The 25,401-nt window shown below is 36.5% G+C and overlaps 1 protein-coding gene across 5 annotated transcripts in view; it reads right to left on the bottom strand.

Annotated features, from left to right (window-relative positions):
* Positions 1-25,401, bottom strand: part of HMCN1 (hemicentin 1) — a 420,069-nt gene that overhangs the window by 180,264 nt on the left and 214,404 nt on the right. For all 5 annotated transcript variants that reach the window (XR_008999387.1, XM_057507948.1, XM_057507950.1 and 2 more), the window contains 13 exons: positions 24,728-24,823; positions 23,362-23,489; positions 21,922-22,066; positions 18,882-18,994; positions 16,996-17,155; positions 16,234-16,402; positions 13,330-13,457; positions 11,595-11,867; positions 9,220-9,315; positions 6,619-6,813; positions 5,411-5,541; positions 5,102-5,249; positions 2,257-2,383 (listed from right to left, as the gene is read on the bottom strand). Coding sequence is in view for 4 of the 5 variants with exons in the window: in XM_057507948.1 (XP_057363931.1) it covers positions 2,257-2,383; positions 5,102-5,249; positions 5,411-5,541; positions 6,619-6,813; positions 9,220-9,315; positions 11,595-11,867; positions 13,330-13,457; positions 16,234-16,402; positions 16,996-17,155; positions 18,882-18,994; positions 21,922-22,066; positions 23,362-23,489; positions 24,728-24,823 (1,909 nt within the window). In the remaining variant the exon portion in view is untranslated. The remainder of the gene's footprint in view (positions 1-2,256; positions 2,384-5,101; positions 5,250-5,410; positions 5,542-6,618; positions 6,814-9,219; positions 9,316-11,594; positions 11,868-13,329; positions 13,458-16,233; positions 16,403-16,995; positions 17,156-18,881; positions 18,995-21,921; positions 22,067-23,361; positions 23,490-24,727; positions 24,824-25,401) is intronic.

Here is a 25,401-nt window from a genome sequence, read left to right as displayed (position 1 = left end):
TTAAACCACTGTATTAACAAAATTTAGATGATTATCACTTTGAGATGAAAAGTTTCTTCATTTCAAACTTAAATTTATTGAACAATATTAATAGAAACCTGGTAGTTTTATAATGTCATTATTTGTTTCATTCATTTACCCCTTCTTTTTTTGTTGTTATTTGCATAGCCAAAATTTCTACTATTATTTAGAAAAGAAAAACTAAGAGTATAGAAGCTTCAGGCCAAGCAATATTATTTTTAAATCAATACCATTATAATACCTAGAAAAGTATTCATAATAGAGTGAACGGTTATTACTTACTAAAGGCAATGATCATGCAAACTTTTCTGAAAAGTAGATATTGTAATAAATTATGAATGCTTTTATAATCATAAATACTGAAAGATATTTATGCCCAAAGCAGCTTTATATAGTTGTCAAAGAAGTCTTTTTCTACTATACAGAGTTGTGTTTACTGACTACTGTAAAATGCTCACTGTATATATTTGGCAGCAGCTCTATTTAATACCTGGCACATCATGGTTATTAAAATCTGTGATAGCCTAAGAATCCATACACTTTTAAAATCCATTTACTTTCAGGAAGAACCATAGTTAGCTTCTAAAAAGTTGCTGTGACTAAACCACATAAGAAATAATTAGGTACATTGCTATATTAATGAACCACCAGTCAGAGTAGAAGATCAACTGGAAACATGTTTAATTTTCTCTGAGAGCATCCTTTACTAATTCTACTGGTATGACACTTTGAATAAAGTTCTAAAAAGCTAAGAGAATCAAGTATCCTACTTAATGCATTTTAACTGTTTAAAGAAAGTGAATACTTATTAAACTGACTCAAATTTGAATAACTTTAAAATTCATTGATTGTTAATTATGCAAGTAACATAAAAATTTAAACACACAAAAAAGTAAGCCTTCTAGTAAGAAAAGGTCTCCCCAGTTTATTATCCCTAATGTGAGCCTTCTCCCTAGACTTCTCATCATTATCAGTTTGGTTTGTGCTCTTCCACGTTTTTCTAAACATTTTCATGAATAAAGGTATTCCCAAAGGAATCTAAAGCTTTTAATACATAAATGGTATTGTATTATTGTTCTACTTTTCACTCGACAATAGTTATGGAGGTGTTTTTGATACATAGCTTAATCTTACACTTTTAAATTTCTATACATGTTTTATAACATAACCATACTATGAGTTATCTACTCTTTCTCCTAATGTTGAGCTTTAGACAGTCTTTACTTTCCTGCCATTACAAATGGCAGGGAATATTCCCTCTCCTAGATACTGAAATGTAATTGTCACATTACAGCATTCAAATTTTAGTAGATGTCAAACTGTATTTCAAGTACTCATCTGCATTCTCCCCAGCAGAGTGCTATATCCTGATTTCCAACATTTTAGCAACATTTGATATTTGCCAAACCTTCACCTTTCTTTTTGCAGCTGTGGCCTGTGAAAAACAAAATCCTATGATTTTTGTTTATATTCTTGAAATTATTGAGGATAAGCATCTTGAAATACATTTATTGCTTAACTATGTATTTTTAAACTCCTGTTCATACCATCCATACATTTTTCCATGTTGTTTGTGCTCTTATTGGTGTATAAAAAGTTTAATTACAAGCTTACACTTCACACACTGTAAATCTTTACTCTTTGTTACTTAAGCCTTAGACATCTGCTCTCAGAAACTATAATCATACAGGAAGTGTGACTATGACGTGAGAAATAACCTCTCATGAGCAATATGAATCACTGTAGCCATATGAGTCTGGGCAAATCTCAAAAGCCCAGGAACCTGGAACCTGGGAAACATCTAATTGCTCTTCAGTGATTGCTCCTTCTCGCCCATACATAGAACTAGTTTTAAGTATTCATCTGGCTGTCATAAACAAATTTTCCTTTTTACTACTTCAAGCAATTGTATGTAAAGGCAATATTATCTCTGCAGTTAGATCTTGCATTTTTCATTCTTAGCCTCTAGACAGAATATTTTTAGTGTATAATAAATTTGAGTTCTTCTATTTTCTAAAACAAATTCCCAGGATTTATAAAGAGCCTTGTGATTCATAAGAATGCAAGGTATTATAAGACTTGGAGACCATTTTGTGAGCAATATGTTTTTCATTCATGTTCATTTAATAATACTCTCTGTGGTAAAATAATTAGGAGGGAGAATATCTACATGCATTTACACATCTGTTTCCTATCAATTGAAGTCTTGCAACAAATACAAAAAAAGGTACTCACTTGCCATCTTTGAACCAGTGAATAACAGGGAAGGGAGTGCCTTTGACCTGGCATTCAAGGGTGATGTCATGGTTGAGGACAACTGAGACTTCATGTGGGGAGTTAGCACCTATTATGATGGGTGGGACTTGAACGAAGACATTTTATTATAAAAGTGTATGCATTAGCAAAAAAAGCAGGGGAAGGAGAGCAGATAATTAATGATTTCTATAGTATTTCAACAAGGTCTTAATATTACAAACAAAATAGCATACAATATTCCTTTATCATATCACATCTATAGACCCAAATGGTAAATAGAAATATAAATTAAATAAGTAACTACATTTAAAAATCAAAATTAAATATAACTATAAATACAGGAACATATTCATGGAACATTTTCTAGCAGGAAAATTTCCTGGAAGAATTATGGCTATACAGAACTCATTTCGGGGAGTATTAAACCCAAGTGCAAAAGGGGTTTAGATATAAGAGACCACTGAAGTTCATATAGTGTAATTTACTGCTGCTATACATTTTAGGTAATGAATGACATAATGTCAATCTTATAATGTTCAATTTCTACACAGTACACCATAGTGCTATTTGAAATACAGCTTTGAAGGACTCTTATGCTTATGCAAAATTGGATAGGATGCATAATATGAAAAAGATTATGCTAGTCTTTATTCTTAAAACTATCAAGTACACTGAAGAACTCCTGGACACTTCCCTGCCCTTCAAACAATCTATGTTTACATCATGTTAAGGTGTTTGGTCTTCATCTTCAGAGCAAATGACCAGCCACTAAAAGAATTCAGTAGGGGAAGGGTGCGATCAGATTTGTGTTTTATGACCATACTGGCTGCTGAATGTAGAGTGGATTCCAGCGGCAAAGAATAGATGGAGCAGTTAGGAGGCTAGTACGTTAATTCAGCTTATAAATGATAATACTTTCACAGTGGGAATAGAAGTAGATCATTTAACATGGAATTAGGAAGCAGACTTAACAGCATATGAATGTAAATTCCACTCCTCTGACACCAAACGCTATAGTGTGGGGTTTTTTTTCCCACATACATATATATATATATATATAAAGCAATAACAATATTATACACAGCAGTAATAGTAGTATAACTTCATTCAGGTTCCAGGACCTGATTCCAATGTGTGTAAGTATGTTGGAAGGGGTCTTCCCCCACACACACTAACACCAAGCAATTCTTGAACACAAGCAGGATATCTGAGAATTCAACTCAATTCTGATGCTATCTGCCTAGAGACAGCACCAGATTCCTGAGGTTAAGGGCTCCATCCTACAAGACTGCCTTCTACAACTAACTCTGGATTCTAGTTGCAAGCCCCAGGCAGCTAATCTGTGCTTCTGACCTACTGGCTATTAGATTGGAAGTTCCAATGACCTCCCCCTTAGGTTCAATTAATTTGCTACAGTGGCTCACAGAACTCAGGAAAACACATTTACCAGTTTCACATACTTCTGTGAGCCTGGGCTGGCCTAGAAAATCCCACATCTGACACCAAATGTAAACCCCACTCCTCTGACACCAAATGAGATGGCGTCTTTTTTTCCTACTTATACATATAATGATAACAATATAATACACAGAAATAATAGTAGTATAACTTCATTCGGGTTCCTGGACCTGATTCCAATGTGTGTAAGAATGTGGGAGGGGGTCTTCCTATGAATAGATTTAAGAGCTGGAGAACGGAGGCAGGAAGAATGAGTGACACCTTCTGGCAGAGCAAGCGGATGGATGGAGGTGCTGATCCTTATGATGGAGATCATAGAAGGTGACCAGAACAGGTGCTCATTGAGATCTTTCTGTTTGATATGCTACTAAAATACTCAGTCAAGATACTGCAGAGAATTTTAGATATATAGTCCTTAAGAAGTCTGAGCTGGAGATTAAAGTTTGGGAGTTATCAGCACACAGATAGACTTCAAAGTAAATGAGTGCCAAGAGAAAGAATAACAATGAGACTAATGATAGAAAGATTACTTAGTTTTTAATAGCCTTTGCTTAAATATAATAGTGGTAATTTTGGTAGATTAAATGCAAAATACTTCAGGCTTTAGACATTAATGACATTAGACAACTGAGAGGGATTATTTTTATGTTCTAGCAGTTTAAGAATGGTAATTTTAGTGCAGCATCATCCCTAGAACTCACTTCTACCTCACACTTAACCAGTTATATGCCCATTTCGGTGAGCAAAATATTGGAAAGGGAGGAAGGCATTTTACCACAAATTATACTTTAATTGGCAAGCAGAATTTCAGAAACTAAAATTACAAACTTTTAAATTTATGATTACCACTTATAAATTTAAAATACTTTATATCCCAATTTATTACAGATGCTACCTGCTCTCAGAATTCTCATCCCTTAATCAGAATCAGCTCTGAGGTGATTTAGTTACAAGAATTAATTAGAATGCAGGAATGACAGATAGCCTTCCTTCCACAGCTCAAGTACTTAGAAGCTTCAGGAAATGTTAACAGCAAGAATGAGTTTTACTCTGCATCATCCTATATAGTTACTTCCCTGAGAATGCCCTGCCCATCTTCCTGGAAAAACTGCTAAGAGTAGTAATTTACTACTTTATGAACAAGACAGTACCTCACTGATAGACATCTCTGTATGATAAATGCCTTTAAACTTTGTATATCCTATGATTTTGGTTAACCAGTATTAAAGACAAAAATAATGATAGAGTAATAAAACAAATGATATTTCTCCTGTCAATTTATTTTTCATCTCTTCACTCTTTCATACAGACAGCTCTGTATAGAAATACATTTGAATGATAGTTTTTAAAAGAATGTTTTCCTTACCTAGCACATCAATGTTAAAATACTTCTGAGAAGTGCCTGCAGTATTAAGGGCTTTGCAGGAATATCTTCCTGCATCCCCTGGAGTGGCTTTGAAGAGCTTTAATATCTTCCCATTGTTCACAAACTGAATAGTGCTGCTTTCAGTCACCTTTAAAGGTCAAAGGGGTCAGTGTTATTTCCAATCCTAATAAAAATGCACAATTAAAAACTGAACTAACATTTTTATGTTATTATTAATAAGAATTTTACGTCTCAGTGACTTCAGAGGCAGAGGTAAGGAATTATGCATATTTGGATGTCTCTATTTACCTGGACATCATCTTTGTACCATGTAATGATGGGAGATGGAGTACCTTCAACTTCACAGAAGAGCGTGGTCAGCTGATTGACCATCACTGACACGTTTGTTACTTGCTCTCTATCTTTAATTACTGGAGGAACTGCAAAAAAGAGAGGGGTCATCACTAGATCATTTTATAATAAATATTATTTACAAAGTTTCTTTACTTGGGTCTTAAGAAAGCAAATTCTGAGATAGTTGATAGTGAGAAAGTCTGTTCATGTTTAAGCACATACCTTAATATAAAATAAAAAGTCTTAACCAATATATTTACAACTAACCCCTCTTAAATTTTTACATTAATTATTAATTCAGAGTTTTGAATTTAAAATAAAATTTAGGATAAATTTAAGGGAGAACCTGTTTATTCCACCTGACCAAATACAAACTGCTGCATCTTAATTAAGTCACATGGGACTCAGTTCTCTGATGATGGGACTGAGTGCCCAGTATCTATGGAAGCCAATACCCACCAGATTTTAAAACACACACGCCTTTTGACTCAATGCAAAATGACAAATGTACAAGATTTTCATTGAAGTGTTACTTATAACACAAACTACTAATGTCCTAAATACTCATCATTAATAGAAGATTAGGTAAATCATGGCATAGCCATGCAGTGGGATGCTATCTAAGTACAAATAAGAATTAGGTATATTGAATAACCAAGATAGATTTTTTTTAGTAAAATAGACAAGGTGCAGAGTAAAGGATAAATTGTTCTTCTATATGTGTACCATTTCAAGACATAAAAAGAGAATAAAATGTATGTTCATATTTCCTTCTATATGCATAAAATATCTCTGAGAAAATGAAGATGCATGCCTGTGTGTGTGTATACACACACACACATACATAAACATGGCTAATAACTTTCTTTGCCCCTAGAAAAGAAAAGTAGATAGTTCACTCAGGGTCATGGAACTTTTGATTATTTATCTTTTTCTAGCATCTGAATTTTAAATGATGTCAAGAAACAATCAGAAATTACATGAGAATTTAAATCAATCTATCAGTGCAATCAAATCATCAATGTTCTGCTTGGTAACATGTCTATTCACACTAATAGTAAATACTACTACATTGAGACAATAACATATATATATATATATACAAGAATTTGAAAATGTCATGCTTTCAATTATATTAGTTTAGCATTTTTTCCTCTATTCACCATGGACTTTGAGGTTGTATTTTCTTTCTGTGGTTCCAGCTTCATTGACTGCCACACAGATGTACTCCCCATTGTCATGCGGTGTAACAGAATCAATAACCAACAATGTACCATCTTCTAAGATAGAGATACCAGGCTCTCTGCCTGTCAGCTCTCTGCCATTCCATAACCATTTGATGGTTGGTTTGGGGGTACCTAAATAAGAAATTAAAGCCTTGTGATATTTTATAACAAAATTAAAACTTATCATTAAATTGAAATACAATGAGGAGAAATAAAATTTTTGTTATGACTTTAAGTTGTATCCCAATGTACTGTGCTATTTTCGAGATAGTTCTCCTTGCATGGAATTTTTTAAAAATTATGTTTTAGGTGTTTATCACCTAATTCCTGATCAGTCTTAGAGACCTATTGTTTCTACTGCAGAGTTTGATCAGAGTTGTTTTTATTAAGACATACAGATGACAGGAAGCAAAGCATTTCTTGAGTGCACTCATGGTAATTAGTGGGAAAATAACTATATTAATCAAATGGACTAGTTCTGGGGAAAGGTTTTAGGTGAAAATAAAGGAAAAACAAAACTAAGACAGTATCACAGGAATACAACATGAAGATTGCCCAACCAAATAGAGTAGATCTATGATGTTCAGAAATGATGCTTTTGTAATTCACATTTTAACTAGGCCTGATATGTAGAGATGAGAAACTCCTACCCACACATCTTCTGGGGAGCTCATGTTGTTAAACATAGGAAAATAGAATAATTCTTGACTCTTTATTCAGAAAAGAAAGTTGAAACAGCAGTAGGCAGAAGTCATTTCTCAGTTTGTTTATGACCAAGAGAGTGAATGGAAGTGATGTGCTCCTGAATAAAAGTGATAAAACCATGTTAAAGTTCATAAAGCCAAGGGCATATTGGAAATAAACATTAACTTTGTACCGAGAATGTTTTTATTTAAGAAACGATGTGTCAGACACTATTTAAACACTTTAAAATTTTACTCAATTCCTATACAGATAAAAAGAAAATACATTAAATAAAATTAACATCAAATTGAATCAAGGACTTATAAAGGTGACTATGAAAGATATGTTTGTGAGGAAAAAAATGAAACAAAAAAACGGCCTATTTCATTGTGCTCACGATAAAATGTTGACTGATGAGAAAGAGCAGGTAAAACGATGGGACTGCTGTTGTTAGTCTATGTTGTCAAAGAAAAAAGGGGTATAAAAATTTCCTTCTTTCTTTAAATTCCACTTATTCCTTTTTAGGTTTCAATCAGACTTCTCGGCTAATACTTGTTGAGTTAATAAAGGAAAAGTAAATGAACAAGCAAAAGACATGAGATGCATTACCTTTAATTTGTAAATGGTAACACCACCATGGGCAAGATAAAATTCATTGCAAAAGATATTGAAATTGAAATTATAGCCCAGGTGAAAAACAGAGAGAGAACTAGGAAGCTGTGGTTTTTCGAAGTAGGAAACTAAGTCAAAACAGTTCAGAAAAGGGAAGTCCAAGCCTACATGGGAGTCAGAGATCCAGTGGAGAGCGTGGGCAACAGCGCCATTGGCGGGGTCCGGGGGTAGTGAGTGCCCACAGTACTGAACGAGAACTAAAACCCTTCTAAAGTTTTCCTTTCCAGCCTCACTGGCTCTGGGAGTAGCTACTGATAATGCTTTTGACATCTGAATAGCTTGTTAAAGTCACCTTTTAATGCTGGTAGAAAATAGTCATCAATGAGAGCTCCTATGGAGAGATGCAAAATCTTGCTACAGAAACAGAAACAGCCATGAAAACCAAGAGCAGCTGCCTCTGGGAACCACTGCGCAGGGGCGCACGTTCCAGCCCTAAGGGGACCAGCAGCGTGCAGCCCTCCAGGCAGTTATGGAAAGAGTAGTGCTGGGACTTTGCCAGAACTGCTACAGACCCACTTGAGTCTTTGTAGAGGAAAACATATGTGAAAGAGAGAATGGTCTTAGCCAGTTGCTGGGCATCCAGAGTGAGCGGATAGTGACGGTGCCTCTTTCACATCCCCTGGCACAGAGATAAAGACAATTCCTGCCAGGAAATGTGGTGGGACAGAAAGCCCAGCAATTCAGCGAGGGAAGGGGCTTGGATATGCCTCAGAGAGCCAAGTTACAACCTAGCTCCAGAATTACCAGAAGGTAAATCAAAGAAAACAGGTTTGGAGAAGTATCTAGAACAAACAAGGGGATAGTCCTAATTTATACTTCTGAGTGAAATACCCGTGGAATATTTTGAATAGCCCTAGCTGTCACATTTTAAAGAGAAATCTTATTAAAATAGAATGAAGAAAGAAGTAACAGAAGAGAATATGAACTACATGGAAAACATACTAGATGAGGCAAATTTGAAAGAATGGAAGGTCTTTCTGTTGAAAGAGATAAAATAGCTGTGGGGGAAAAATCCTATTCAAAGAGCTGTTATTTGAAAGAGGGGTTAGTTTCTAATATGCCAAATATTACAACTTAAGGACTGACAAGTGGAATTTGACAAAGATGATGTTTGGGGTTCCATATAGAATTCTGGAACCATATAACGTTATGCTAATGCCCGTATGTCCAAGTATTACACACCTTTTGTAGGACATGGAAATGCAATGCGTTGTTTGGCCACTCTTTCTTGGAAAGGGGTGTTAAATGGTGGTTCTAGAGCTTCCAGTGTAGGTGGTTCTATTAGAAAAACAAATGCGTTATCACAGGCTTTTCTTGGGCAATATCGAACTCGTCTGAGGCATCATCAACCAGCTACATCAGTGAGTAGCTATTTTCCCTGATTCTTTTAATCTATGACTCATATTTCTAACAGCCAAACCTTTCTACTTAGAGGTGACTCAGGGATCTAAAACTCAAAATGAGCCCCCAAACCCACTGCCAAATTCATTATTGCATGCTTCCCTCAATCCTGTTCTGTTCCTTTTATTCTGTTGAGGCATCATGATCCACCCAGTGTTTCTTGTCTTTTCCCCTTACTCCTGTTTTCCACATCCAAGCAATCATATACTACATATATGCTCACATAACTGCATCTTCCTCTCTATCCTTAAGGTCACTGCTTATTCCAAACACTTACTTTCTCTTGCCAGAACTATTTCAATAGGCTTTTTTACTGGAGTGCTTTTTGCAAACAAGTTCCCCTTGGGATTCATGTTGTGCAGAGCTCTTGGAATATTTTCTCCAAATCACAAATCTCATCGCGTGTCTTCCCAGATCAGATCATTACCTTGTACTCGTTTTGTCTGTAGGATAAATTTCATGCCTGTTCCTTGTTCAGTGTGCCCTGTCAGTGCGTCCGATCTCTCCGAACAGCCTCACTATCCATCCATTTCACGGAGACACTTAGGAGTTGCTCTGGAGGCCTCCACTCCTTCACTCCCCATATCCAGTCTGTCGCCAATACCTAATGAGTTCCTCTCCTGATTACCTGTTGAGTCCATTCCCTTCTTTCCTCTAGTTCAGTTACCATCATCTTTTGCCTGAATTCTTCAACTGTCTCCAGCTGTTTCCCCTCACCTTCTCTAGCCAAACCATTCTCTCCCCAAAGAATGACCTTTTAAAATGCAAACTTGATGAATGAAGTTCCCTAGAAATAACCCCTCTAAACCTTTCCACTGCACTTAAAGTCTAAAATCCTTAATCTGGGTTCCTAGATCTTAGATGATCTGACACATGATTGGGTGTCCAGCTTTATCACGTGTCACTCTGCACTCAGTCTGGAATGCAGCCATCTGGGCTGTACTGACTTATTTCTTGATACCCCGGTGCATCCAAAATATCACAGTCACTCCCCTTTTCAATATCATAATCCTCCTTCTGGGAAGGACACCCCACCCCACCACACTCTTGTCTGTCACCAAATATACTTCTAACCATTCTTCAAATCTCAACTGTTATGTCCCCACCTCAAAGAAGCCTTCTTTGTTCTATCTTTCCATTAAAAACTCATATAAAAACTTCTACCATTTCATGATAGCACTAACCAGTTTGTGCTTATGACATTATGGATTAGATACATGTCTATCTTTGCCATTCAAACAGAAGCATAAGCACTCTATGTAAGTTTGTTGAATGAAAGGGTCAACTAGACAAGCTCTCCTATAGTGTCCTAGCCATCCGTCCAAAGAGAACTGCAGTGTGCCAGGCACAAAGCGCTGCATACTGTGCTGAGCTTTTCTTCTGGCCTTTGCCCTGGTATTCTCTCTGACAGTAATGCTCTTCCCTGTGACTTCCACATGCCAGTTCCTTCTAGTCAATAAGATCTCACTCTATGCATCACCACCTCAGAGACAACCCAACTCAAGTAGCCAGAGACTGGAAGCATCATTCTACTTTAATTCTCTACACAGCACTTCTCGACATCTGCATTTTTTTGTTTATTGTTTGCTTGCTTTCTGCCTACTCACAGTAGGACAGCTCATGACAGCCAGTGCTTTACCTTGTCACTACTCTCTCTTCCCCGCCTAGAACAGGACAGACACCTGGCAGGAGACTGAAAAATATTTGTTGCTTGAAGGAATAAATGCTGATCTTTAAACTCTCAAAACAAGGCCAACATCATTAGGGGGATCCTGGATCTAAATTTTATAGGGATCAATACTGAGTGCATCCTACAAGGATGAGGTGAAATCCTACTCCAGCTCACCCTGCCCACACCAAAAACAGTGGGTGGGGCAGCTATCTAGGACTGTTTCCATTCCCTACCACATCCATGGCAACTTCGTTTTCAAAAGTAAACATATAAAAAATGGATGCAGATTTAGTGATAGTATGGTTTCATTTCTTTCTGGAATGGTTTTCCTTTCAAAGTTAACTAAAAAGTGATGAGAAAAGTTATGAAAGCCTTCCTAAAGTGATCCAAGACTCTCAAGATTATATATTTTGTATAGATTCCAGGGGTTTTCCCCCCACTACCCACCCCCACCATACATATATTTTCTTATGCCTAAAATCACCTTGGACACGCAATGCTATCTCTGTTTCATCGCTCCCTGCTATGTTAGTGGCAACACATGTATATATGCCGGCATCAGAGAGCACGGCTTGGTTGATGCTTAATGTTCCATCAGGACTACTAATATGCTGCACTCCATCGACCAGCATGGCGCTTCCATCTTTAGACCAGGTGATGACAGGGAGAGGCATCCCTTGAGCATTGCATGGAAGGTCCACTCTTTGACCAGCTTGGACTTTCATAAGTTTATGGCCACGCTGTATCTTTGGAGGAACTGGAAATAACAACTGAGTATTAATAAGCCATTAAAAAAAAAAATCCGTCCTTCTGTCACTTTAAACCAGAGCTCCTTACCAAGAGGAAGCATGAGAAGGTGAAACAATCTCAGGATTTGGACCAAACTCAGGCCACTCACTAGCTATGTGATCTGGGGCAAGTCAATACATTCCTGAGGCCTGTTGCCTTGATAACCCAGGCAAAATTACCTCTTCAATACCAGTGCACCGCAAGGATTAGGGGAAGTAATAAATATAAAACTCCTCATTTCCAGCTTGAGGGTAAGCAAGCATTTAGGACTGTTAGATTTGCTTTAATTCCTAAATAGCTTAAGGATTAAAACCTATAATTTCCATAAGACAGTAAAACAAAAAGCATCTCTTTCTAAGGATGCTTAGATTTTGTTCTCTTTCTGGAAGGTTTAACCAGACAGGAAGAAAAATTTTTTATCAAAGCTTTTCTGAATTTCAGAGAAGAAAATCAAGATAAACTCTCTATTATTTCTGTTTCTCAACCTTCATTTAGAAAATTTAAATAAGATTATTTATTAAAACACTGTCATGTATTATTGGGTTCCACATACACACATTATGCACTGTAGAATCAGGATGACTCATTGAGGATGTAATTAGAATTTATGTACCTTACATCCCTGAAAAGCCCTAATCCTCTGTCCCTTTTCTAAAACTTAGTATTTAACTAATACTTTCTTAAGGTTGTCACTTACAACAACCTTGTAAGTTTGACAGCACTATCATTATGTAAAAGAGATAAGATAAGAGAGGTTAGGTAATATACTTAGTGCCCTAGCTCATAAATGATGGAACTTTCATTGGAGTGACAGATCCAAGAGTGAAATAGGTCAATACTATCTGGGAAAATTTCTTCTGATATTGACTATCTGGCACTTACATGATGCCTGGCTCGAAGTATATACTGAGTAAGCATGTGTTGAATATACGAATAATTAAAGAGACTATGGGAAATTAAAGGAATAAAGCAGACTAAGAGAGTTTTAAAGGAGTTAAAGAATCCTAGGAAGCAAAATGTTCAGTTGTTGCACTCTTTAAGTATTGAAAATGACCAGTGAATTACTAGTACATTCTTCCATCAGAACTCACATCCACTTCTACAAAAAGCCACAAGTTTAAACACAAGGTTTTTTTGTTTTTGTTTTTTTACTGTGTATCAACAATACTTGATAAGTGACTGTGGACATCTAATAAAATTGACGTCCAAAATTTTAATACTGCTCATCTGAGGAAAAGGGGGAAAGTTGTTTATAGATGGCAGATAAACTTTTCAGAGTAAAGAAAAGAAATCGTAAGTCTCATATTTTAGAAAAAGTTTTCTCTAGTTACTCTATATACAGTTTGGAGGTTAATTATCTAAGAAACTGGAATGATGGGTGTCCCTGTGGCCAGGCCATAAATATCACGTACTTTTATTTCAAAACTCACCATGGACATTTAATTTAACAGACTGAGTCACATTTCCAGCAATATTTGTGGCAACGCAAAGATACATCCCACTATCTGAAACGCGGGTCTCTGTGATCTTCATTGAACCAGAAGGAAGGAACGTGTGTCTAAAACACAGAAACCACAGAGTAAACCATAGAATGTGAAAATTTAAATAGTCCATGCAGTGGCACTTTGTGTGAAATTACTACTCTGCAAAGTTTTTGAAATAATTCTCTCACCTAGAATGTCATTCCTGTGCACCTTAACAGATAGGAATCTTCACAATTATTTTGTGTTTTCTGTACGATGATATTGCAAATACAAAATCAGTTTTCTTTCACCTTTAAATCAAACCTAATGGCCTGAAATCATCAAATAATTGTACATCTCGCTCTGCTTTACTAAGTTGCAGCTATACAAAAGATAAATATATTTTAGTAAATTCTGAATCTCTCTTAAGTACCTTGTGTTTTTTTACAAGTCTTCATTAAAAAAATTAGTGTTAAACTAAAGGCAAGAGAAGATACCTACATAATTCTCAAAGATATACTGAATATATTCCTTCTATAGAACAATAATGTAGTTGGGTGAACCAGACCTACATATAAAAATGCTATTACATTAATTGTATTACTAGAGCTGTAAGGGGGAGAGGGCCAGATGGACCTACTTAATATTAAGATTCGTTATAAAGCTAGGACAGTTAAAGTGCTACTGGTCTAGTGACAGACAAACGGGTAAATAGCTAAGGACAGTGATCCCACCAAAAGAATTAATAAGCATATATTATAACCCAACTGTGATATGCAATATCAGAGGCGATATTACAAAAAGCAAGAAAAGGACTGACTATTCAAAAGTGTTGTTGGGCAATGGATTCTCTACATGGGATAAACAAATAAATAAAATTAGAGCACTGCTTAATACTATGCACAGCATAAAATTTCAGATGGTTTAAAGTCCAAAATGTTAAAAAACAAAACTTACAATATTGGAATAAAACACTGGAGGTTATACCTATGATCTTCTTCTTAAAGTACAGATCTTAAAGACAATAGATGAATACATTGAATTACATACAAAATTTAAAAATTCTGTACAACCAGACATGGTACATAAATAAACTTAAAAGCCGTGCAGTGGACTGACTGAGAGAACACAGTTTCAATGCATACAATGAAAGATTGTTATTAAGAACAAAGACCAAATTTCTAATTCAACAAGAAAAAGACACGTCACCAGAAAACTATGCAGCAGGTCTGAAAAGGAAGTTCACAGATAACACAATTGGGCAACAATCAAGTATAAACATTCTTGGCTGACTGGAAGTCAGTCACACGAAAACTAAGACACTTGCAAGATACCACTTCACACTCTTCTGACCAGCAAAAATGTCTGAGTTAGTCAACACCATGCATTGATTATAATGGGGAAAGAGGTACACTAGATTCTATACTCTGTTGGTGGAAAGATAAATCAGTACTGTCCCTCTGGAGGGCAACTTAGAAATGTCTAGAAAACTGAAAATACAAATTCATTCTGAACAGAAATTGTAGTCTCAGGTATGGAAACTCATGCATGTGCATACAAAGAGACATATAAAAAGGTATACTTATTAAAAAGCCTTGTTTGTAAAAAAAAAAAAAAAAGAAGAAGAAAGAAAGAAAATAGAGAAAACAAACAAGAACATGAATGCCTATAAATGTATAAGTAAAATGTAGAATATATTAATGATCATTAAAACGAATAAACTAAACTCGTGTGAATAAAAATGGATAAATGTTGATGCAAGCAGTAGAATAATAATTTAGAATATGCTACAATGGCAAGTCAAAAAAAAAAATCAAACAAAATTAAGAACACAGAAAATAATTTTATTTTCAGTTTAAGGATGTATGCATAGAATGCACATCGAGTCTGCCCTTGACAGGCAGAGAAGGATTGGGGAGGACTGATGAGACAGCCCCTTTATCTGCAATGTGGTGTTTCTTTCATTCAAAACTATTCAAAACAAGTACTTTTTGGAACAAGTAGTAAAACTATGCAAAGTAGTTCTTAAATGTCTATTTTTATCCCTCACCCACAGGCAGGGAAACTATAGGAGTGTGAATTTATAGCTTCATAATTTTATATCAACAAGTCTAACAGACCATAGCTAGAGACTATAATTCTTATCCACCAGTAACTTTTGGCATGATACTGTGTTAGCATTGTAATTGCTACCATTCCTTGAGAACAAGAGATAGGGGTTATGGAATATACATTACCTTGTATAATCCATTCAGGTAAGTATTATTCCTACTAAATAAACAAGAAATCTGAGGTTTAGAGAGGCCCACTGAAAAAACTGCCAGAAGTTTTCAGTAAGTTTTAAGTGGAAGAGGTAAATTCAAACTAGGATCCATAAGGCGACATAGGTTATATGTGCTCTTAAAGACCTTGGCATTCCGCTTTCCACGGCACTTAGCCTACCAAATATATTGTGTCAGTGAACCTTTATTTGTATAAGGACTTAAAAGAGATTTTTACACAACCATCTAATCAAAGTCAAATCCTAGGTAGTGGGGTACTGATTAGGTTTCACTGTTCCTCTGGGATGAAGGAAATTCTATGTGTAACATGCACTTGGTTCTAAGATGAATCTATGTACAAATATGCTCCATTTTAATAACTACCTTGTAAGACACACTTCGTGGGAAATTAGGTCAAAGCTGGGTGTTATCATTTCTGATATTAAAGAGCAACTCAGAAAGTATATGTACTTAGTGTAGGCTTGGATGTATGTGTGAATTATTCCAAATATTAAAGTTATTTCTCGAAATGTTTGGACCTGAATTGGTGCACCCATGTGTCCCAAGAGACTATGTGTTCCTGTGCTTTGATTCATCTCAGATAGCCTACCTTGGAGAGAATGGCGAGATGAGCTGGGTTTCTTTGGCCCAGGTTATTATGGGTGGGGGTAAGCTCCTGACTTCACAGGGAAGTGTCACCTCTTCCCCTGCAAGGACGGAGATCTCAACAGGCTTATCCTGGGACAGTCCTCGTTGATCTCCAAACACCCGGGGCCTTACTGAAATACACACATTATTTTGGAAGGGAAATAGTACATTGAAAACATTTAACTTACACTAAAATGTGGATTAAATAATATTCAAAGAGGCGCTCTTTATTCCAAAGTTTTGGGGCCTATCTAAAACTTTTCATTAATGTGTTTATCGCAAGAGCTTAAAGGAAAACGACTAGAAACCTTCCCTCTTTAGCACTTTCTTTCAGAACACGACAAGAGGTCAGCTGAAACGCCCTTTTGGAGTCTGCCATCTGTCAAAGTAACCCCTCAAGGCAGAGCGCTCAACCAAGATGTAGCTGAGGTTTGGCATTGCTGGGAGTTTTAACTAACTGGTGTTTCTGGAGAGGGTTGGGTGCAATAAGCATACTCCTCAGGAAAACACTGTAACATTTTTCCAAAAGGCTAAACAATTACTCGCCCTTTAAATCGGAATTTAAGTAGAGATGTTGGTTGGCCATAAAATGCACTTTTGTAAAAAAACATAAACTTGGGGGAGCAGTTCGGATACAGCCCTTTGGTAACAGTATTTGGGAGACAAATTTGAGTTTTGGCACAGATGGACTGTCAAAAGAAAACACTCCTCCAGGGGCCCTCACCATAGACGGTCAGCTGCACTTTCCTTTTGGCATAGCCGGCTGCACTGGTCGCAGTGCACACGTATTCCCCACTCTCCTCGCCCCCGGGGGACACCACGTACAGGCTTCCATCAGCCCCTGCGGAAAACTTAGCGCTGCTGGTAGAAATCAGCTCGCCTTTCTGCAAAACACAACAGAGACCAAAGTGTTTTTTAAGATAATAAAGAGCTGATGTAATGTCTGGAAGAGGAAGAGAGGAAGAAAAAAAAATCTCCAGGGGGTTAGAAAAAAACATTAATTGGAAGACATTGTTTATTTAAAAAAAATTAAAACAAAGAAAGCAAAGGTAATAGTTCATACCAAGCCAGGTCCCCTTTACCCCAGAGCCACTTAGAAATGGAAGGGAGAAGGGTAACAGTAGTTATGGTTGGGGGCACGTGCTTATGCTAAGCTGGGCACTGTTTTGAGCACCTCATGTGAGTTAACTATTTTAGTGCTCACAACAATTTTAAGAATAGGAATTACCACAACCTCATTTTACAGATCAAAGTATTAAAGGTTGGCGGCCAATGCAGAGTGACTTGCCCAAGGTCACAGAATCAGGCAGAGGTGTACCTGGGACCAGAACCCTGGAAAACAGGCTCTGGAGCCCCAACTTTTCACCTTGATGCCAGCACAAAGCCATCCCGGGAAGACTTCACTTTTATGTCTTCCTAAAGTACATTAAATTTCTACTCAGTACCATAAACTGTGCAGTTTGGGGATGAGCTTCACCATCATACTTTTGTGTCCAAAATGCTGATGTCTTACCTTCCTATTTAGTTTACAGATGTCAACACCAGCTTCTCTGTATTTCAGAGATTTTTAGATTTATAAAATTAGATGGCATGGCAAAACACTTTGGTTGTAGCCCTAATCATACAAATGCCACATTTCATAATGATGCCACCATTGTGTCTGTTGCCGGATTTAAATCAATTTGTGGAAAATATGCCATCTTCTTGGCTGTCCAAAGATGGCAAGGACTTCCTCAGGAAATGGTTTTTCCTCATTGCATGAATACAAGTAAAAGCTGGCCAACTCCATGGCAGGCATTAAAGGGTAACAGGCATGTTCATCTGTGTGCCTTTCTTTGACTATCTGGATGAGCAGGGTCTGGGACAAAGATTTGCGGACAAGAAGTTTCCTTGGGAAGTGATCCCCAGAGGCTTGAGTAGGAGGATGGAGAGTAAGGCACAGAAGGAAAGAAAACTAATAAAGGGTTTCCCTGCTCTGGTTGCCTATGTGACTGGGCTGTAAGCTTCCATGTGCTGGGGACCGTCTGAGAAACTATGGAGCTGCACCAAGAAAGGATTGTTCTGATGGATGAGAAGCAGGGCATTTATAGACAACACTTGCTTCCCTATAGGAATTACTGCCTCTGTACTTCCTGGCTACCTGTTAGCAGGCTGAGTGGCTTCCTAGGGCTTTGGAGAAGCCCAGAGTCCAAAAACCAGAGAAGCAATGCATGAAGTATAACCCTGCAGAGCACACAGACATCTCCCAGAGCTGCACTGAAATCAAAAGGGCTGAGGGCATGAGGCAAGGGGTGAAAAAGAATCTTGCTGCCACACAGGAAGTGCTTAGAAAAGTTCCTGGCACACAGAACATGCTGTATTATTATTAACTTTAATGCTGCTAATACTATTTAAGCATCAGGTGGGTGAGTACACTAAGGACATTTTAAGGTCCCTTCCAAATGGCTTTTCCTTTTTATGAGGAATGCATGGTTCTCCTTCTTAGAGGAATGCATGGATTTTCCTTCTAAGAGGTTCTATGGTACAGTCACAACTTCCATGTATGACTTAACATATTCAAATGTTATATAACATGCAACATTTACAAACATCACTACATGTGTCATTTACCTTGGACCAGATGATAGATGGTTTGGGAATTCCACTTGCTTTGCATGGCAAAGTTATTGGGATGCCTTCAATTGTACTGAATATCTGCGGCCCATGCTGAATGGTTGGCAGAACTGAAAATGGAAGCAATATTCATAATCTGAGCACCTACCCTTCCATTTAGCCTTACATGTTTAAAATTGAACATTTTCAGGATATACTGAGTATTTGTAAAAACTAGTGAAGGCAACGTTTTCTGATAGAAATGTATGATAATTCCTAAGGGAGTATAATAAAGCAAAAACAATTGTTATGATCTGAAAAACTTAATTGAAACTTAAAACCAAGTTGTCAATTATGGGTAGTAAGTTGACTCCCTGACAAAAATAAGAACTGAGGAAAACCCTTTTTTTTTCTTGGAAACTTAAGACAGAATTACAGCCTAAGAGTTGTGTAAGAGTTACACATGCAACACATACATTTCATCATTTTCCATTATCCAGAAAGCTTCAGTGAGTTGACTTCAGCCCACCTCCAGAGAAATGGACTGCTTATCCCTACACATTAGATATCTATTTATACACAAGAATTACTTAATGAGCTACTCAATCTAACTTAGAAAAAAGGATTTGTTTCTTAACAGGAAAACTTGCAAGACCTTAGGAGTTTACAATTAAAAGATTACAGGATTCTAAGTCAGTGTTTTTCACTAAGAAGAATAACATATCTTTTGATTTTAGAGGCAACTGAAGAATTTTAACATTATATGAGTAGCAGCAAAAGGAAATGGAAGACTGTTAATCATTCCAGTCTACGCATATCTTAATTAACCATAGCCAACTTGCATACAAAAGGTTATCAGTACTCAATGTTCTCAAAATAATGAATTTGATTAAAGAAGCTCCCTTACATGTACTAATATAGTGCAAGGAACACAGTAAAAGCCCAGTAAATACCCTGGAAAGAGGAGACTGGAGCTGCTCTCCAGACCTCAAGCACTCACTGTGTGTCTCCTGCCTTTAAGTCAGATTTCTCCAGAATCATCACAGTTATCCTGGCACTGAAGTTTTCCAGGATAAGACATACCAGAGACCTCAGTACAAAAACTTCCTTGGAAGGCTTAGATTGGCTTTGCTTTCTATTCATATTTTCCTAAGGCTGGGGTTATTCTTTAGATATTTTTTTCTTAAAGAATTGGCAGCAAATTCCCCACCCTAAACAGGAATGTCAATCTACTGTCTAAAGCAAGAAATTTAATTTCCAGAGTCACCATGGAAGTCAACTTCAACTACGTTGTCATTTTATGGCAACATGGAATAAGCCATTTTCTTAAATGCATATTGAGTTTGACAACTATAAAGGAGAGCAGAAAACGTGGGCAACAATTTTCAAATCTGATGACATTTAAGTATGGAGAGCTGTTTTTTCCCAGATTGTTAATCTATATAAATCAACATAACTATTAATGGTTTATTTATTACATTAATTTGCATTTACATTTGCATTCATCAATTCATTCTCTTAAAAAATGGTCAAGGGTATTTCATGAGCATTCCTAAAAGTGGAGAGACTGAGTGATAGAAGAATGATGGTGCCAATGAACACAAATGCTTAGGTGTAGGGAAGCAACAGTGCTTCAGCATAACCAACTCAAAGACAAATCTGTGAGCTAAATGATTGTTTACTTTAAGTTCATGTCAAATGGCTGGTTGAATTTTTTTTTAATCTTATGGACTAAATCAGTTACTCATTTTGGACTAAAATGGATGAAACAATGTTGTGAGAAGACCCAACTTCTAATTGCTAAAATTCATTGCATTATCATAAACCACATCATTGGTCTGTCTCTCTTCTCAGTCTTCTGATCTGACAAACATTATAACTAATTATGTTACTCTCCCCCAAATGAACATTTGCCTCAGAATTCTTCTCAACACAATACTGCAGGAAGTTGCTAGAAGCCAAGGGGAGATGACATGAAAACATTTCTACATTAGATTCTCAAACCAGTCTATAAACAACCTCCAGGAAACCTATGGACTTATCTTCTTTAAAAACAGTGAAACACAACTACATCCAATCTGGCATTATGCAATTACTCTTTTAGACTAGAATTTATTTAGTGTTACTTTAGTATTTCTTCAAAACAGTCTTTTTCAAGAATATCTCACAAGATGTTGGTGGAGATTGGCATAAGATTGGAATAAGATTGAGAGAGGTGGAAGAGGTTATTTACAATGAGAAGCAGATATTAAAAGAAGATGGTATTTTTAAAAGAAGATGCTTTGCATCCACTGAAAATTTCAACAGACCCGGAAAATTTTGGAAATTATGGGAATCTCCTATTTGTGTCCCAAAGAAGACTGAATTACTAAAAATAAATGTTCTCTGCTACTTTCATGCCTGTACACACACTATTTTATAATGCCACACTTAAAAAAAGCCATGTTGCAAAGTCTTTAAAGGAAGTACACAAAAAAGTTACAATAATTTCTTAAACTACGAAGCTGTCACTTATCAAAACGTAAAACATTAGTAACTGTTAGTCATGAATGGAAAAGGATAGCTTCTGATTCTTCTAATTGGTGACCTTTAAATTATTTAACACAAAAAAAGATTGGAGGACATGAGGTGGCCTTTTGAAAAGGTTAGGTTATTTCTAGCTAACAACAAAGGGGTCATTAGTAAGGACATGCTTGTTGCACAATTCAAAAAGAAAAGACAATTTGGATGGTATAAAAAGTTCAGCTTGCCTAAAATTAAAATATGTTTAAACATAACTCTTTGAGAGCTGAGTTCACTTTTATCAATAAAAAACCACCTTCAAAAGTCCTTGGCTGGATGGAGCTGGTGACTCCCAATAATGTCTTTTTGTGTACATAGGAAAGGGAAATCTGGGAACAGCCTAAACAATGTACAGGGAATAAGGCTTTTTGTTAGACATAACAATTAGAAAAGATACATACTTCTTATAACTAGAGGAACAGATTTGTTTGATTTAAAGATATGTACCCAGCTTCAAACATGGTTTGGAAAGAATTATAACGGTTGTGTCTCTTACCATGGACATCCACAGTGGTAGTTTTGTTAATGGTTCCAGCAACATTACTGGCCACACAAGTATATTCACCTCCATCCTGAAGGTGAACTCTTTCAATATGCAGACTCCCGTCACTGCGTACAGTGATGTAAGGATTTTGAACCAACTTAAAGAAAAAAGTCATTTTTAATTAAAAAGGCAATGTTGACTATATCAAAACCAGGTATTTTTTTTTCCAACTGGTTTATTAAATGTCTTATAAAATAACAAAATACTTTAATACCCAAAAGTACCAAACGCTGAGCACGAGATGTCACCTAGGATAGCATCAATTGTATGTCACTGTGATACTCCACCCAAAGTAATAACTACTAACATCTGTTAGAGTTATGCGCATTCTAGAAAAGGGAAGGAGATAGAGACACACTTATTTCATATTTCTGTAATTTTTGTTATTACTCAAGACCCAAATTTCACTAGTAATTTTTATCTTTAGCTTAATTTGTTCTTTTTCAGAAAGACCTTATTACCACTTGCAAGTCATTTGATATTTTTGGTTTGGCAAACAGACGCTCATTCAAGTGAGAGAATGTGACAATCTCAATACTTACCTTTTTCAGTAACAGATGCAAATATCAGAGGATAATGTATGACATAGGAACTATGTCAGAGAAGGCTGGCAACATTTTCTGCTGAGAATGATCACCTCTAACTCTGTACCACCTACGCATTTTGTTCAATCACAGGATACCTCAGTGCTCAAACTGTATCATCCATGTTATAAGGGCATTTGTTATTGAGTGGGGTGTGCTAATTTTTCTCATTTTTTTATGCAAATATGTATAATTTTACTTATTATTCCATAGAGTCAATTCACCTCTAACTGGTACTTCAAGAAAAGAGTGAATCTAACTTCTCTGGAAAATGGAAGGAAAAATGCTCTGAACTAGATGAAAATTTATTGCCATGAATGGCATATTCACAGGAAAATTCTAAAGAATTGTGAAAAAATTTTCACATTCTTTCATAGTCAAAAGTTACACACTGAAAAACAGTGACACAAAAAAGATCCACAATTATAAAGAGTTCACAATAAAAAATATAAGAATTTTATGAGAATATCAGCATTTCATTACGTCTTGAAAAGATGGATATACTAATATTTAAATGCTATGAAAACAACTTCATACTTGTTTTGGTCTTTACAAATTCTGAAGAGAGTTTATTAGTGACACTGAATTAAATGCAAAATTTTAAAGTTACACCATTGACAATTTTTCCATCTTATTCATTCCAAAATAACAGGAAGTGCAAAACATATTAATACTGAAGAGAAGCTTTGGTACACTTGCAAAATATATTTCTGCATATTTATTAAATTGAAATTTCAGTTGTTGGAATACATTGCCTCTCACTTAAGAAAATAAGGAAGGTGAATGCATGGATTTAAAATGTTCTTACCATGGCTGAATTCTTAATCCAGCGACGTTCTGGAATGGGATTTCCAGCCAGCAGAGCACAAGGCAAAGTCAGTTGCTGTCCTTCAATTATACTGATCACTGCAGGGCTGATTCCAATGAGCGGAGCCACTAAGTCAGAGAGAGACAGGCACCGCAAATTCTATTTCACCCAAAAGGAAGGCAAACTCTCATCCAGGCCAAGATGACTACTAATTACACCATCACAAATGCAGTTTACAGGAACACGATTTTTACATGTAAATGGCTATGAACTGGAAGGTAAGGATAAAGGACCTTTCTAAGCCAAGGCAATGGCCAGAGGGCACAAAATAGCATAGAAGTAGAGAAAGTAAAAAAGAGTAAGTCTATGGCCTGGAAGGCTGGAAATGTCAAGCCACAAAATTTGAAATGTATTCAATAGACAAATAGAGAGAGACTGACAGCATTTATTAATAGAAAAGTGGAATCAACAAAACCCTTTTCAGAAACTATTAATCTGAAAACTGCGAGTAGGACTTATTAGGGAAGGGAAACATATAAAAGAGACGAGATCAGTGAGGAGGCTCAAGCAAAGGAGGCGAGGTGGGCTCCCTGCGATGGCATGGCAGACTTTTGTAAAGATGTTCTTTCCTAGAAATCATGAATGAATTTAACATAAATCAAAGCAACATCCCTAAGAGATTCTTTTTGGAAAATTTACGTATATGTAGATGAATAAAGGGAAATAGATAAAGAAAATTTTATGAAAGCATATTAATGAGAAACATGTACTGATTTAAAAATAACACTAAATGCTGTAATAATTTTAAAATGTGTGCTAGTGCATAAATAGAATTACAAGGAATAGACATAGGAATATAAATTTAGTGTGTGAGCAAATGGGTATTTTAATCAGTGGGAAGAGAATATTCCATAGAAGATATTGAAACAAATGTCTTACCACTTGGAAATAAATGATATTATATTTTACTTCATATCTTACACAAAAGTAATTTGATGCAATTGAAATAATAACGGTATAAAAGGTAACAGAAATGAACTCTCCCACTCGTGTGTGTGTGTGTGTGTGTGTGTGTGTGTGTGTGTGTGTACAGCTGTATATTTAGACTTAAATCAATTTATTCAAATTGACCTTCATTTCTTCAAATGGAAGATAAGGAGCTTGGAACAGGTGATCTCTGTGGTAATCTCCAATTCTAACATCCTATGAAATATGAAATAGGATAGGGCAGCGAAGGTTAATCTAGTAATCAGATATTTACCTGGTTTAAAAAAAAAAAGTGGCACAGGCAAGAAATGATAAATGATGTGTAAAGTAGTCTGGTGATTCTGAAGAGTGTGGGGTCTACGCACTTAATTTATCTTACCAAGTCCTGTCACTGTTACTGTTGTCTGGGACTGGATCTTTCCAAATTGGTTTTCAGCTTCACAAATATAGGTTCCTTTATCACTTGCCCATAAGTCTAAAAAGAAGAGATCATTTATTCATTCAATACCATGTATGAAGCATAAACTATGTGCCAGGCACAATGCTGAGATCTGTGGGTGGAAAATACGGTGTCGCCTTCTGGTGCTTCTCATTCTAGGGGAGAACACATGTGTAAAAACCAACAATCATACCACAGTGCGATAAACGCTAGGAGTTTCCAACAATGAGCTGTGGGGGCAGAGAGACAGCAGTGACTGGGGGCATGGAGAGGAGTTAGGGAGGGCTTTGCATAGGAGGTAATATCTGAGCTGTACCTTAAACAGCAGGCAGAACAGAGGAAGGGCAGTCCAAACTTGCAGGGCTGCGAGATTAAAAAGTGACTTGAAAAATCATGATCTGTTCAAGGAAATGGGAAGCTGCACCACCACCCTGGGGGCATTTTGGAGGTTAGCAGAGGAGACTGGTTGGTTGGCTCAGTATTTGGGGGAAGTCTATTGGCATTTATTGGGCCAAAACTAGGGAGGTGATACATGGGGCAGATTCGTGAAAGGAACAATTATCTTAAGCCCAGCTAGACTTTTGGATGCCCCACTGGAAATTTATGGATTTGAT

Source organism: Manis pentadactyla, chromosome 9 (assembly GCF_030020395.1).
Source record: "Manis pentadactyla isolate mManPen7 chromosome 9, mManPen7.hap1, whole genome shotgun sequence".
NCBI lineage: Eukaryota > Metazoa > Chordata > Mammalia > Pholidota > Manidae > Manis > Manis pentadactyla.
Note: the sequence above shows the minus strand (reverse complement) of the source record. Positions and strands in the feature narration are given on the sequence as shown.